Here is a 15,971-nt window from a genome sequence, read left to right as displayed (position 1 = left end):
AGAAAGTAAGAGAGAAATTTTGTTTGTGTTTTTTAAGGCTGAACATACTAGTACAGTTCTGCATTCAAAAGTAGTCTTCCTTTAACAAAAATACATTTTTAGAGTGAAAATGAGTACTGTATCTAAAAGCTACTACTTGTCTCCTCAGAACCTCTATCGCCAGGCCATGGAAGAAGCCAAGAAAGAAGGCTATGACTTGAGAAGCGATGCCATTCCCATTGTGGCTGCCAAGGCCTCCCGGGACATTGCCAGTGATGTAAGTGTTGATCAAGCCCTAACATTTGTTCCCAACAGACCAGCCCCATTCATAGGGAATCACATTACTGGAATATAGCTGGAAGTCTCTTTAGTCATCATCCATCTTAACTGCCTTCATTGTACAGGCTAATAAATTGAGGCTTTGAGACAGAAGGTAACCTGCTCAGGATCACAAGCATCAATAGAGACAAAGCCTGGACTAGAATGTGCTTCCTTTGACTCTTGTTTTTTGGTTTTTGCTCAATAAGACTGAGTGCCTTGATTAAACTTAGATGAACATACGTTGAGCTACTCCAAACTTCATGAGCTCTCCTCAGGATACACTCAAGGCAAAGATGCCAGGAAAGAAGCAAGCTTTAACTGAATTCTCCCCCATGAGTTGAAGAAGGACATAGGAGAGCAAAAAAGCTACAGAGTAGTTCCCCCTTATCCACGGTTCCACTTTCCATGGTTTCATTTACTCGCAGTCAACTGCTGTCCAAAAAGACAGTACAATAAGATATTTTGAGAGAGGGAGAGACCACATTCACATAACTTTTATTGCAGTCTATTGTTGTAATTGTTCTATTTTTTATTAGTTATTATTGTTAATCTCTTATTGTAACTAATTTATAAATTAAACTTTACCATAGATATGTGTACATGGGAAAAAACATAGTATATATAGGGTTCGGTACTATCCACAGTTTCAGACATCCACTGAGGGTCTTGGAACATATCCCCCGTGGATAAGGGGACACTACCGCAAGTCTCCTCACTGAGGGGTCCATAACGTCAATATTCCTTTACCCTAAAAATGAAGACCTCAGATTCCTGGACAACTTAAATATTAATCCAAGAGTAACAACATTGCCCATGTTTGAGGTTTTTCTTTTTCTTTTCAATCATGATAAACAACACATATAAAATTTACTGCCTGAACCATTTTCCAGTGTACGGTTCAGTAGTGTTAAGTATATTCTCACTGTTGTACAAGAGACTTCCAGAACTTTTTCATCTTGCAAAACTGAAACTCTGTACTCCTCAAACAACAAAAATTGCCCCTTTTTAAATGACCCTTCCCATATTATTTGTGCAGAGGAAATTATTTCTCAAAATACCCTAGAGAAAAATTAATGAACCATGTAAATATCTCAGATGGCTCCACCCACATGACCAACTTCTGAGACACTGTTAATCACTGTAATTGAGCTCACCCTTTCAATGTTCACTTTGTAATCACTTAATGTCAACATATAATTTTCCAGCATAATATAAGGGAATCGTTGTGGAGTTATTGGAGTGTACAAATGAGCACAACATCCTCTTCTTTGGGAGGAAGCATGCCCCAATGTGTAGCATCACAACAGCATGTGACGAGACTCCCCTGGTGGCTTAAAGATTTCCTAGAAAAGCATCACCACAGAAAAACTAACAGGGCATAGCCCTTGGTCCTTCCTTCTTATTTGCTGGTTTCTCTCTTTCAGTACAAATACAAAGAAGCTTATCGCAAGCAGTTGGGTCACCACATTGGCGCCCGGGCAATACATGATGACCCCAAGATGATGTGGTCCCTCCACATTGCCAAAGTGCAGAGTGACCGTGAGTACAAGAAAGACTTTGAGAAATACAAGACCAGGTTCAGCAGCCCAGTGGACATGCTTGGCATCGTTTTGGCCAAGAAATGTCAGACCTTGGTTAGTGATGTGGACTATAAACATCCTCTGCATGAGTGGACCTGCCTGCCAGACCAGAATGATGTCATCCAGGCTCGGAAAGCTTATGACCTCCAGAGCGACGTGAGTATCATTGATGCTGGTTCTGCATGTTAAAAGCAGATCTGAAAAGTGTCCGTAGGTTCTGACTGGTGCCAAAGGGTGGGAATTTGTTTGTATATTTTAAACAATGTACACTTAAATGTTTGAAAAGAGTTTTCCGTTGGAAGCGCTACAATTCATTTCCAAATTTTTTTCCCCAAAAGTATGTAAAAGAAGAAATAAAGTATATATCATCAATTATATCCAGGTATATTTTTTCCTGGTGATTCGGACTTCCCTTGTCTGAGTTAGATGAAACTTGGTCCTCAAAAATATACAGCAACAAACTTTTGGCCAAAAATGTGGAAATTTGTGTGTGTGTTGGTGGAGGATAGTATGGACAGGGTAGGAACAGAAGTATATTAAGCTAAATTATTTGAATAAACATTTGTATTTTATACCTACTTACAGGAAAATACTAAGACATCCTCGTCTTTTTCAAAACCAATCATCTAATTCTCATTAACAGTTAGCGTGTCCTATTGAGAGTAAAATAAAATTAATAATTAGGTAAAATATCTAATATATTATCTTTATAAAAACACATTACACATTTGATATTTTGTGATTTTGGAGATGGAAATAAAGGCAGGAGTTATTTTAAAAGTTCTCATCACAAGCAGAAAAAAAAGTGTAACTATGTGTGGTGATGGATGTTAACCAGACTTATTGTGGTGATCATTTTGCAATATATATGTATATTGAATCATTATTTTGTACACCTGAAACTAGCGTGTTATATGTCAATTATATCTCAATTAAAAATGCAGATAAAGAGTGTGATTTGCAAAACTTAACATTACTATAAGTTAAACTCACCACTATAGTTGAATTTCACTTCTTCTCCCTAAAAAAAAAAAAAATTAAAAAGGCAAGAGTTTTTGTGACTGTGACACTCACACAGCGTTGGTCTTAGTGTGTGGTCTAATTGGGCACTATTAGAGCACATTTTCCAAGGTGAAAGAAGCTCTGCGCTTGTGTGAAAATCTTGTAATACCTTTAAGGGCAGGACTGTGTCTTTTACGTTAAAAAATATCAGGGACTGTAGTGGCGCAGTGGTTGGGTTCACACTCTCCACTTCAGCGGTGGCCGGGGGTTCATGGGTTTGGATCCCAGGCATGGATCTACACACTGCTTGTCAAGCCATGCTGCAGCGGTGTCCCATATACAAAATGGAGGAAGACCGGCACATATGTTAGCTCAGGGACAATCTTCCTCAAGCAACAACAACACAAAAACCAAGAAAAATTGGCAACAGATGTTAGCTCAGGATGAAATCTCCTCACAAACACATATACACGATCTCTCATTAGTCTCGGTACAAGCCTCTGTGCCAAGAAATGCTCAGGAAAAGAACATGCTCAGTACTCAGTAATGCTCGTGAATGAATAATCAACTATGTGGGGACCTTTGTTTATTCATCCATACTTTCGTATTTCTCTAGCATGAGCCACTTTGTAACTATGGCTCTGAAACACTAATAAATATATTTCTTATCTGTTGATTTGCAGAATTTGTATAAGTCAGACCTTGAATGGTTGAAAGGCATTGGCTGGGTTCCTATTGGCTCCGTGGAAGTTGTTAAAGCCAAGAGGGCCACAGAGATACTGAGTGACAACATCTACCGTCAGCGTCCAGACACACTGAAATTTACCAGCATAACTGACTCTCCGGAGCAGGTGCTGGCAAAGAACAATGCTATCAACATGAATAAGGTGAGTCTTCACTCCTCACCATCAGATAGCAGATTTCACCATAGAGTAAGGTAAAAATTCTGACACATTAGTGCATTTTAATGATTCTAATAGGAATTAGGATACCTTTTAAAATGATTTTTCCATTATAATACCATAGTTACTTAGTAACACTTCAAAATATTAAACTGACATTAAAAATACTATGTACTGTAATTATTTCATAATTACAGATTTACATATTGCAGCCCAATTATACTTTTCAGAACTGTTAAAGAATTTTAATAAGAAAGAGTAAAAACTCTGAGTCTATAAATTGGGTGAGCTAAACACCCATGGAAATGTATCTACGTGAAAAGTAGGAATTTATGCAACTTTAAATAATTTTACTTCTACGCTGGATAAAAAGAGAGGTGACCGGCACATAGTCAAAAGAAAAATGTCCGTGAACTCCAAAATAATTTTTCTCATCTTTTTTTTCCATAGCGCTTGTATACTGAAGCCTGGGACAAGGATAAGAAAACAATCCATGTCATGCCTGACACACCGGAAATCATGCTAGCTAAACTCAACCAAATAAACTACAGTGACGTGAGTAAACTATTGATTTTGTAATGAACAGAAAGACAAAAATGAACTATTATAACTGTTTCCTTATTGGAATGTTTTGACTAATTTATTATGTGTACTCCAAACTGATATTGTCAGTAAGAGAGAGTTCTCCCTTGATTCAATTTTGGGATATGTGGTAGGTCCACAAAGTAGGCCAGCATTTTAGCCAGAGGGTATTAGGGAATGGCATGCTTATGGAGAAATATCCCAAAAGCAATTATAGTCCTAAACCCTTCCCCTGTAGGTCAGTAAGGATATCAAGTCGTTATTTTATTTAACAACTATTTAGCAGGCAGGCACTGGGCTGGAACCCGGTGAGTTATCAGTCCTGTGTTATTTTACTGCTTCATTAATGTTCTGGTTACCATTTAATGTTATTTGTAAGCACTTTTCTAGGCATCTCTTTCAGAACCAACATTTTCATTAGGACAGTGATTCTGAAACCCTACTGTACAGATTGATCATGGTCTGTGATGATAGCCCACAGCAAAATGAGAAAAAATAAGGACAATGAATTGAGTTTTTCATAAATTCAAATATATCCCATTTTAAAATACTGTCCTTATTCTTTCTCTTTCTCTACTATTAAGATGGCCTTTCTTTTATATTATGGTGGTGATAATAGTTGTTTTTTTACATGTGCTTTTTGGGCAAAACAAAATTTTGGCAGGCACATGCTGATATCTCAAAAATTTTTTGAAATTTACCAATCAACAAAATCCCAAAGTTTAGACCATGTACCTTAAAATCCTTGAGCACCTATAAACCAAAGTTTTGTATAAACTCATCCTAATACTTGACTTTGTGGATTTGTTTCTGTAGTTTAAATGAGGACAGAGAAAATTTAATAATAAACAACTTTGTTTTTTATGAAGGGAGTAATGATTACTCACTCTCTTTTCTACAGAAACTCTATAAACTTGCTTTGGAAGAGTCCAAGAAGGAAGGCTATGACTTGCGTTTGGATGCCATTCCAATCCAGGCAGCCAAGGCTTCAAGAGATATTGCTAGCGATGTAAGTTGATGTTTTTGGAAGAGACATTTCTTACTCAAAGATGTTCACAATGGCAGGTTTTATAGTTTTTCTTGCCAGAATTTTGGTTGTCTTTAGAAGCCTTAATTTCGTTATTGATTTCCCCCATGTACCAAGCTGCAAATGAAAACAAAGAAAAGGACAAGATACTGTGTCCATTACACCTGTTCTTCAGTCAAAGACAGAGGCATAGCCTTAAAAAATAAGTGTTTTAGGGACATAAAAATGCGTTCATATTTTTGAGCCTCAGAAATTGAGCAGCAGTGGACCTAGTTGTTTATTAAAAAACATTGATAGCACATGTAAAACAGCCAGTGCAAATGCAAACTCTTTCCTACTACTTCTATCCATTTATTCTGGCATAAAGGAAGACTAGGTGATCGATGCCTTTTAGAGTCTTGTTTCGTTCTTTGTACCTTTTAGTGAGATTCGACTTCCAAGATGCCCCTAACTGGCTACCAGAACAAATTGAGAAGCAAGAGAAGCCTTTTCTCAGCACCCATTTGTCTCTTCTCTCTAGTCCTTCCCTTCTCATGAGAAACATCCCCTGACGTTGCCCAGTGCCCCCATTCTGTACCAGGGCTCCTTAGGACCCAAATCCGGACTTTCATTCCTCTGGAATGGTCCTATGCCTTAGACTTATGCTTCGTTCCTTCTATTATCAAAACTTTTTTCTGGCTATTAAGCTGGAGAAGCCCACAGTATGATCATCTCATGGTAAAATGGACCATAACGTGTTATTCTTGAAATTTTAAAAGTAGATTGAGTGTTACCGAGGCATGACTCTCTCGTGGTGGAAGTTCAATGACATGGACAGGCTAATAAGGGAAATATTTCCTGGTGAAACTATCTAAATGTAGCCCTTATCCTGGACCAGGAAATAAATTCTAATCACAAGGGATATGTTCTAAAATATTCCTAATATCAACACATTTTTACAAAAAAAGCCACATCTTTAAGTAGATGCTCTTTTAGTTTGTGCAAGATGTTTTATCTTTATTGTTAAGCAGTTGAATATAAACCAGGTAGCATAGTTTAGCAGGAGAGAAATATTAGCAACCAGAAGCTCTCCATTCTAGTCTCAGCTCTGCCATCTACTTCTGACGTGACCTTGAACAAATCACTTAACCCCTCTAGGTTTCAGGTTTCTGTTTTATAAAGTGGGGTTGATAATGTTAACCTTTCTCCCTCACACTGGTGGTGGGGAAAATCAAAAGAAATAACGTGTGTATGAAACTATGAAATGTGATATAAATGAGATATTCTTATCGTTAGACTCATATCCCTTTTCTTTTTTCAGTACAAGTACAAGGAAGGCTACCGCAAACAGATTGGCCACCACATTGGGGCCCGAAACATTAAGGATGACCCCAAGATGATGTGGTCCATGCATGTGGCCAAGATCCAGAGTGACAGGGAGTACAAGAAGGACTTTGAGAAGTGGAAGACCAAGTTCAGCAGCCCCGTGGACATGCTGGGGGTGGTGCTGGCCAAGAAGTGTCAGATCCTTGTAAGCGACATAGACTACAAGCATCCTCTACATGAATGGACCTGTCTGCCTGATCAGAATGACGTTATTCATGCTCGGAAGGCCTATGACCTGCAGAGTGATGTAAGTGGGGCTAATATTCTTTAGCATATGATTAAAAGGTTTTAAAAGGGGGTTCTAACTTTGTTTATGCCATAGAATCTTTTGGCAGTCTGTTGAAACCTATGGACAACTTCTCAGGACAATGTCACGAAATACATTTATAAAATAAAGTACATGTCTATATTGCTTTCAAAAGAAATTGATCACATCGAAATATGCTTTTCAAAATATTAAACTAAATCTGTGATGTAGTAACATATGTGCTTTTTAATTAGCACATTAAATAAAAATATCTAGCAATGGGTGTAGTAACTAGTTTAATTTCAAAGAAGTGATGAGCATAAATGTTTCAAGATGTCTGCAACAACTCTAACAGGATATGAAATATTTGTGATTTCTTTGCTAACAGAGTCCAACGTAGTGTTAATACTACTTTGATCTATTGCCTATACTTATAATTGAAAGAAATGCTATACTTCAGTTAGAGGTTAATGAAAATAAAGATATTATGTTTTTTCCTTTCAAGTTCATTGATGCCAGGTTAAGAATTTCTGGTTTAATACGATCTAATTTTCCAAATGCATTGATTGCATTATAATTTTTCTGAGAACTTATAGGAAATATCTATTGTAACTTGTGAAAGGAAGTTTAAGAATGAATTGTACATATTGGGACAATTTTTCTAAGAGGCTGGAAACAATAGCTTTCTAGGAATATGTTTTGTCCTTTTGTTGTCAACCAGTAGATTGTTCTTGGGATTCACATTCTATCTCATTGGTATAGAACCTCCTTGTTTTCCTTGGTCAGTCTCTGACAAGTAGTTACTGTTGAAAGAATGATAAAAGTAGTGGCATTATCAAAAAGAGTCTCCAAAAAAGCCGTAAAAATAAAAAAGAATTGTTACTCTTGCTTATAAGAAAAATTATCCATCAGCCAGTTATTTAAATTCAAAGAAGGATGAAATATCTAAAATAACACAAGACAGGGGACTGAGGATAAGATAAATAAGAGTAAAAATATATGTACTCTTTGGCTTAGAAGCATGTATGCAGAATCATGTGAAAAAAGACACACTTTTTGTTGTCCCTAGAAAACACATTAATTCAACATGTGGTCAGCCAGCAGTGTTTATCCTTTCTTTATGTTACACGACTGGCTGTGAAGGCCACTGACCAATGACATAGGAACAAACTGTATTCTAACAGAGTATTATTCCCACACAAGGAGGTATAGGCTTCAGAGAATAAACATTTTGTATCAGCAGGCAGGGAGCAATTTCCTTAAAATGGTTTTGTATCAGTGAAATCACATATTCTTAGAGAGTTTTCATGAGTCATTAAAACAGCAAACATTGGCTATCTTTAGGGACCAAGCGTTTGACTAGGGACTCTGTACCCAAGTAAGGCAGTCCTGTGGGTTTTCTCAGAAATTATACATCATCTGTATATGCTCCATCAGGATCAGACACCAGACTGTCTATGTAATTTCTACAAATATTTGACATTATTTCATTTTCAGGCTATTTACAAGGCTGATCTTGAATGGCTGAGAGGCATTGGATGGGTGCCGATTGGCTCTGTAGAGGTGGAGAAGGTGAAGAGAGCTGGAGAAATCCTGAGTGAGAGGAAGTACCGCCAGCCTGCAGACCAGCTCAAATTCACATCCATTACAGACACGCCAGAGATTGTCCTGGCAAAGAACAATGCCCTGACGATGAGCAAGGTGAGTCTCCAGCTGTTTCCACTTGCCTGAGTCATACTTTCCACAGTCTGGGCTCATGAAGCGAGAAATGCCACTCTAAAGGGTTTCCAGGGAAAGGAGATGTAATGGGCTTGATTCTCATGTAGGTCTTCAATAGAACATCTGCTTGAATTCTAGTTGGACCTCCACGCTCTTTTCAACGTGGTATCCCCTAATTTTCTGTGTGCACGAGGAAGCATAGACTGGGATAATTTCTCTGGAAATTCTGCTCAGCGCAGAATATGAAATTGCCTCTCAGATAACAAACTCCAGAGCTTGGCTATTAAAACCCCAGAAATTCTTTTTTATGCCACACCCATCAACAGCAACCATAGTGATCATAACAATAGGAAACACCATAAAATTTGTTGAGTCCCTACTCTGACTCAGGCATTTTGCATATGTTTTAGTTAATCTTTGGAAAACATTCAATGAAAAAAATGTGATTATTCTCCTCTTGGAAATGAGGAATATGAGGCCTTCTGTGCCTTTCTCAGGATCACACAGCATGGACCTAATAGAGATGAGTAGAACTTGGGATCTCTACTATATTGCAGTTCCATAGACAAACTCCATCCTTGCAGGTCCTATGAGTAACCGTGAGATTCCCTGGATGAAAAGAATTAATCATTGAGACCGTTATATTGCCTCCTATTAGCTGTGAAACTATCATACAGCTGTTTAAATACTGCTATGTTTTACGCTTCCCACTACCCTTTTGCTTGCCTCACCTCCAAATAGCCTTATAAAGGCTATTTTTGAAACAGTTACATGTGTTAAATTTGATAATAATTATAATGCATTGGCTTTAACAAAGGGTGTTGCCTCACCTCCCCCCACAGCATTTATATACGGAAGCTTGGGATGCTGACAAAACCTCCATCCATGTGATGCCGGACACCCCAGAAATCCTACTGGCCAAGAGTAATTCTGCCAATGTCAGCCAAGTAAGAGATTTCCTGATTGTTGTTTAAGCCTTTCTGGGACTAATTAAAATACTGTTTCAACCTTACCGCTTTCCTGTCTGGAATTGGCCTATTAACTTTCTAAAACACTTTCATTTTTCTGTTGTGTCTTATCCTCCACCTAGAAACTTTACACCAAGGGATGGGATGAATCAAAGATGAAGGACTATGACCTGAGAGCTGATGCTATTCCCATCAAAAGTGCCAAGGCCTCGAGGGACATCGCCAGTGACGTAAGTGCCTTCCATCTCACCTGCTTTGGTCTCACATTGCTGAACAACTGTAGTGCTGCTGGTGGGCCACACCCTGTCATTGCTTCCACACGTATTCCCCCAGTCTTGCTTCCTGCCCTCTAAGACCTTTCCCTTTGTTGTCACAGAGAAGAAAAACACATTTTGGAATTGTAGTTAAGAGTTGTTGCAGGAAAGGCTTCCACCAATGAAGATATATGATTACACTACAGTTATGTTTATGATAGTAGACGATGTTAGTTAAAAATTGCACAGAGACGGCAAAATGTTTATAATATAAAATTCTTGTCCATTTTCTTGTGGGTTTTCATGTTGTCTGTAATTGTCAGCATATATATAATCTTAAAACTGTGTTGCTAAAGCTGTATTTCTGGCATTTTAGTACAAATACAAAGAAGCATATGAGAAACAGAAAGGCCACCACATTGGAGCCCGGAGTGTTGAAGATGACCCCAAGATTATGTGTGCCATACATGCAGGGAAGATTCAAAGTGACAGGGAGTACAAGAAGGATTTCCAGAAGTGGAAGACCAAGTTCAGTAGCCCAGTGGACATGTTAGACATCGTGCAGGCCAAGAAATGTCAGACTCTGGTCAGCGACGTTGATTATCGAAATTACCTGCATCACTGGATATGCTTACCTGATCAAAACGACGTTATCCAAGCAAGGAAGGCCTATGAACTGCAGAGTGATGTATGTAACACGAATTTTGGGAAAGGTGGAATGGGAAGACATAGATTTGTTAATTGTACAGTCAGTGCCTCTGTGGTCAGACCCACCGGTTGTGCACTGCACGACTCCGGGGGGGGGACCATTCACATTGTTTGATACAAAACTCATATGTAGCATTTGTGTCATGGGAATCAAAGAATATAGATGAAGAACCCCACTTGGGCTGTGTACTTTATTCCATGACCTAGATTCCAGTCTATTTTCTTCATGTCTTTTGTACTTTCTGGCAATGAAAATATATTTCACACAAACATAAATTATTTGAATGTTTTTAAAATAACTACCACTATTGTACTATATCCAAAACACTAAATGGAGTTTCCTTGAGTCAGTTATTACAAGAGGAAAATGGAATGAGATTCAACAAAATTCCCTTTAAAAAATTTTCTCAGTTACATAATTTTTTGAAATGTCAAATAGTCATCATGAAATTCAGCGTTATTACTATTTTATCCCTATTCATGGCTAGTATAAATAATTATGCTTTTACTAATTACTCTATCATCAATATTAAAACCCCCAAGTCATGTAAAATCTCAGATCTTACCTTTTTGGAACCATTATCTCCTATGCTGATCAAGCCCTCGAGCCCACGTACTTTATTTTTCAATTAGGGGATGGTATGGCTAACATTGGAACTAAATTTCGGTCTAATATCTTTGTAGAATGTGTATAAAGCAGACCTGGAGTGGCTGCGTGGCATCGGCTGGATGCCAGAAGGCTCAGTAGAAATGACCAGGGTGAAGGGTGCCCAAGACCTGTTGAATGAAAGACTCTACAGAACGCGACCAGAAGCCTTGAAGTTCACTTCCATTGTTGACACTCCAGAAGTGGTCCTGGCAAAAGCCAATTCTCTGCAAATGAGTGAGGTAGGAACAATCCTCAAACCAAGCTTTCCTCTTGTGGGACTCTGTTTTCAGATGATGCCACCCAAACCGAGCAAGTAGACTGTTGCTCTTCAAAGACTTATAGTAACGGGAGCAACTCTAAGAATCTCTTGACTAGTTTGGCAAAGGCTTGTGCAAAGCAGAACTCTGGTAAATATCAATGTGTCTTTCCCCTGCCATACACACACACTTTGAAGCTCTAAAATAAAAAATGTCACTCCAGTGCAGTTCATGGAAACAAGTATTTATTTAACTCCTATTATATACTAAAACCTGCATACTAATGCTGCATATTAAATGGTATAACATTGTATTAATCAGGGTTCTCCAGATAAACAGAACTAATAGGATAGAAGAGAGAGAGACAGAGAGAAAGAAAGAGAGAGAGGAGAGATTCATTTTATGGAATTGACTTGCACAACTGTGGAGGCTGGCAAGTCTAAAATCTGCAGGACAGGGGTAAGCTGGAGATCCAGCAACGAGTTGCAGTTCAAGCCCAAAGGCAGTCTGCTGGCAGATTTCTTATTGCTCTCCGGAGGTCATTCTTTTTTCTATTGAGGCCTTCAACTGATTGGACAAGGCCCACCCACATTACAGAGGCTAGTCTGTTTTACGCAAAGTCTACTGATATAAAGTTAATCTCATCAAAAAAATACCTTCACAGAAAGATCTAGAATAATGTCTGATCAAATATCTTGGTACTGTGGCCTAGCCAAGTTAACACGTAAAATTAACCATCACAAACATGGATAAAAACATTTTTCCAGGTTAAACAGTTGCCAAGTCTTAATGTTTCAGATAGCCATTGTCTATCACTGTATTAAAGTAATACTTCTCTTCTCTCCACAGAGGCTCTATCAAGAAGCATGGAATAAAGATAAAACCAACGTCAGCATCCCTTCTGACACACCAATCATGCTGCAGGCCCAAATCAATGCCTTGCAGATCAGCAATGTAAGAGGCATAAATATGAAGTGTAAATGCCCTTATGGGACAAGATCTGTCAGCTTGTGGAGTGTGTTATCGTGGACTAATTACCTGTCTTAGGGATGTGTACGACTTTTGGTGCTAGAGATTTTCTCTTTAGCTACCATTCCCAATGCAATATGAATGGAAATTCTCTCTTTAAATGTTAGTTTAGATACATGGCTGGGTCCTTGGACTGCAAGAGTTGGGACACCTGAATTCACTTGTTGTCCTCCTTTCAACCTTGAAATCATTGTCCGATACCCAATGTCCATAGCAGTTTCTTTGTATGTTAATTGAGAATAATGAAATTCCTAGTTAAGTGCCTCTTACACAAAGAAGAATAAGAGGGAACAGTCTCTATTATCTTTACAGGTTTTTGATTGATCCATAGCTTTCTTGTTTGACATTTCAAGGCCATAAGAAAAGCCAATAGACAATTTTTAGATACAGTCATGAGAAAGATGACGATGTTTCAGTCAATGATGGACCACATTAGGACAGTGGTCCCGAAAGATTAGTAACATGTGGCCTAGGTGTGTAGTAGGCCAAGCCATCTAGGTTTGTGTGAGTACACACTGTGATGTTCGCACGATGACATAGCCACGTAATGATGCATTTCTCAGAACATGTCCCCGTTGTTAAGTGACACATGACTGTATGCCCAAAGAACAGGATATGTATAAATATCTAGGTCACATCCCGTTAGCAGAGACCTCTGAAAAGTCAAAGGGCAACATTGGGAAAAAGCTTATCAGGTCTTATATGGTACCTTGATGAAGATTCTCTAGCTTCACGGTTGAGTCTTAGTTTCCGATACACTGTGTGGTGAGATATTTTCAGATGTGTATCATATTGTGATGAATGCAAATATTCAAACATTAGTAGATTTAGATGTCTAGCTTTGAAATTTTAATCAGAAGTATCCTGCTTTCCACAAAATAAATAGCCAACAACCAAAAGAATAACTCAGAAGTGACATTTTTTCTTATGCTGCCTTCATTTACATTACACCTTAGGATTCATATTATGTCCACTTTGAATATATTCAATATTTTCAATTCTTGTAAACAAAGCCGTTTTCCCTCAATAGAAACTCTACCAGAAAGACTGGGATGAGGCCAAGCAGAAAGGCTATGACTTAAGAGCAGACGCCATTGAAATCAAACATGCCAAAGCATCCAGAGAAATTGCCAGTGAGGTAAGGTCCTTCTATTTCCTTCTATACAACAAATACAATATTTTTCAAGAATTTTGGGGTTTTTAGAAATCTATGCAAACAATTGCATTTTGTCTTGCACTAAAGACTTTCCCTAGTTAAAAACATTAAAATGGGATGAAAAACATTAAAGTTAGCATCGATGAGGTATGTGTGTAAATAACTTGTAAGTGTTTCCAAGTAGAAGTAAAATATCGTGAAGTGTCTGTACCAAATTCTTGGGAAAATTTCGGGAACCAATTCAATGTGTTGTATCCGCCAAATATTTATGACATTCTCCATAAATATAAATCACAGATGAAAGTTTGATATAGGACTTAAGATTGAAATCACATTTTGTATACAAGATTTTATACTGGAAGCTTATATATAAGGCCTTGCAGTTTATTTAATAATCATTTTAAAGCTTACTAACGGTCAAAATAATTATCCTACCAAGCCTTTCCAGATCCAAATCTTTAAGCCAGCTTTGTTCCTTTTGTCTAGCTTCTTCTCCAGTCTTTATCTTATGTATCCAGCTGTTTCTTCCTTCTTATTCCTCATTTTTATCTCTAAAAACCATAGCCAATCCACAGTATCTGCCTTATTCTCAGTTTTCTTTCCCTCCCTCTTGTCCAAACTTTCCTATGTTACCCAAACATAGGAAAGAAACAGAAACTATCTTCCTCTAGTCCTAAGACACTTAGGACAGTGTAGACAAGGTGGAAACTCTGGTCCACAGACCTTTTGTCGTCGTCTTCTGATTCAAACCAGCAGCCTTACTTTCCATTCCTGAAACATGCACCTTTCTAGGCTGTCTCCAAAACCACACGTATGACTTTTTTCTACCTGAGGTACCTTCCGTACTCTTGGGGGACCATCTCAACTAATGTTCCACTTGACAATCAACCTTGGGGGACAATGGTTACCCTCATTGTGCCTTATTTTCACCATCTGAAACGTGATAATAATAGCATCTACCTCATAGAGATGTTATGAGGATTAAACGAGATTATAAGTGGCACTATTCACTATTTTTAACTAAAAAATTCAGCATCATATGGATCAAACTAATACATTTGAGGTGCTCATAATAGTGTCTGGCATATACTGACTGCTCAGTACATGTTAGCTATTATTTTTCTTTATCCCTCTTGTTTACCATTTTATGTCCCTCTCGATTTACTCGTGTCTTCTATGAAACTACCTGAAATAACCCCTATCTAATTTCCTTAAATTGAACTGAAATATACAATGATGGCCATTGTTGGGTCCATTTATGTTAAGACTAAGAAAATATTCTGAAAACATTAAATAAAAACTCCTTTTAAGACATTATTTTCATATGACTTTTATCTGATTTTTCACAACTTTAGTACAAATACAAAGAAGGTTACCGTAAGCAACTGGGCCACCACGTGGGTTTCCGCAGCCTACAAGATGACCCCAAACTGGTGTGGTCCATACATGCCGCCAAGATCCAGAGTGAAAGAGAATACAAGAAAGCTTATGAGAAGTCTAAAGGAATTCACAATACACCGCTGGACATGATGTCGATTGTTCAGGCCAAGAAATGCCAGACTCTGGTCAGCGACCTTGATTATCGCAATTACCTGCACCAATGGACATGCTTGCCTGACCAGAACGACGTGATTCAGGCCAAGAAAGCCTACGAACTGCAGAGCGACGTGAGTATATTATCACCAGATTCTTGGGGAGATGTGTGTCTGTGTTTAATCACAGGGTATTCCCTAGAGGCATAAATTAAAAAGCGAACTGACAGAACCTAACATATTCTGTATATTTCATCAGAGGAGAGTTTTTCTGAACATTTTCTATCTTATAGAGGATTTCTTCTTATCTGTCAAGGCCTTACTCATCAAGATGAAAATCTTCTCTTATTCTATGTAATTAGGTAGAAAATTTCAGTCCCAGTTACTCTGATCCATTATATTTACATGATGAGATATCTAAATTTCACAAGCAGATGTTAAGTGTAAGGAAATATTGGATTTCAAGTTTATCTGACACAATTAGGAAAATGTGTACATATATATATATATATTATATTGAGAGAGAGAAAGAGAGAGAGATGCATCTTTTTTCTCATTGTATGTGCATCTAAGGATCCTTTTCTCCCAAATTCCTATAGATATTATTACCAGTGGTACATAAAAGTCAGATTTTAAATGGTGAGCATAGAAGCTCAATCCTGTATGAAAACAAAATTGTGTCCCATTGCTGTCT

General features: G+C 37.9%; 1 protein-coding gene across 18 annotated transcripts in view; it reads left to right on the top strand.

Moving 5' to 3' along the window:
* The window catches only part of NEB (nebulin), a 189,279-nt gene that overhangs the window by 97,277 nt on the left and 76,031 nt on the right, over nucleotides 1-15,971 (top strand). For all 18 annotated transcript variants that reach the window (XM_046658453.1, XM_046658470.1, XM_046658469.1 and 15 more), the window contains exons 72-85: nucleotides 149-256; nucleotides 1,725-2,036; nucleotides 3,566-3,769; nucleotides 4,235-4,339; nucleotides 5,268-5,375; nucleotides 6,694-7,005; nucleotides 8,503-8,706; nucleotides 9,567-9,671; nucleotides 9,815-9,922; nucleotides 10,323-10,634; nucleotides 11,339-11,542; nucleotides 12,410-12,514; nucleotides 13,620-13,727; nucleotides 15,101-15,412. In XM_046658453.1, coding sequence (XP_046514409.1) covers nucleotides 149-256; nucleotides 1,725-2,036; nucleotides 3,566-3,769; nucleotides 4,235-4,339; nucleotides 5,268-5,375; nucleotides 6,694-7,005; nucleotides 8,503-8,706; nucleotides 9,567-9,671; nucleotides 9,815-9,922; nucleotides 10,323-10,634; nucleotides 11,339-11,542; nucleotides 12,410-12,514; nucleotides 13,620-13,727; nucleotides 15,101-15,412 — 2,607 coding nt within the window. The remainder of the gene's footprint in view (nucleotides 1-148; nucleotides 257-1,724; nucleotides 2,037-3,565; nucleotides 3,770-4,234; nucleotides 4,340-5,267; nucleotides 5,376-6,693; nucleotides 7,006-8,502; nucleotides 8,707-9,566; nucleotides 9,672-9,814; nucleotides 9,923-10,322; nucleotides 10,635-11,338; nucleotides 11,543-12,409; nucleotides 12,515-13,619; nucleotides 13,728-15,100; nucleotides 15,413-15,971) is intronic.

Source organism: Equus quagga, chromosome 4, assembly GCF_021613505.1.
Source record: "Equus quagga isolate Etosha38 chromosome 4, UCLA_HA_Equagga_1.0, whole genome shotgun sequence".
NCBI classification, from domain to species: Eukaryota; Metazoa; Chordata; class Mammalia; order Perissodactyla; family Equidae; genus Equus; species Equus quagga.
The sequence above is the reverse complement of the archived record's forward strand: the minus strand, read 5'-3'. Positions and strand labels throughout refer to the sequence as shown.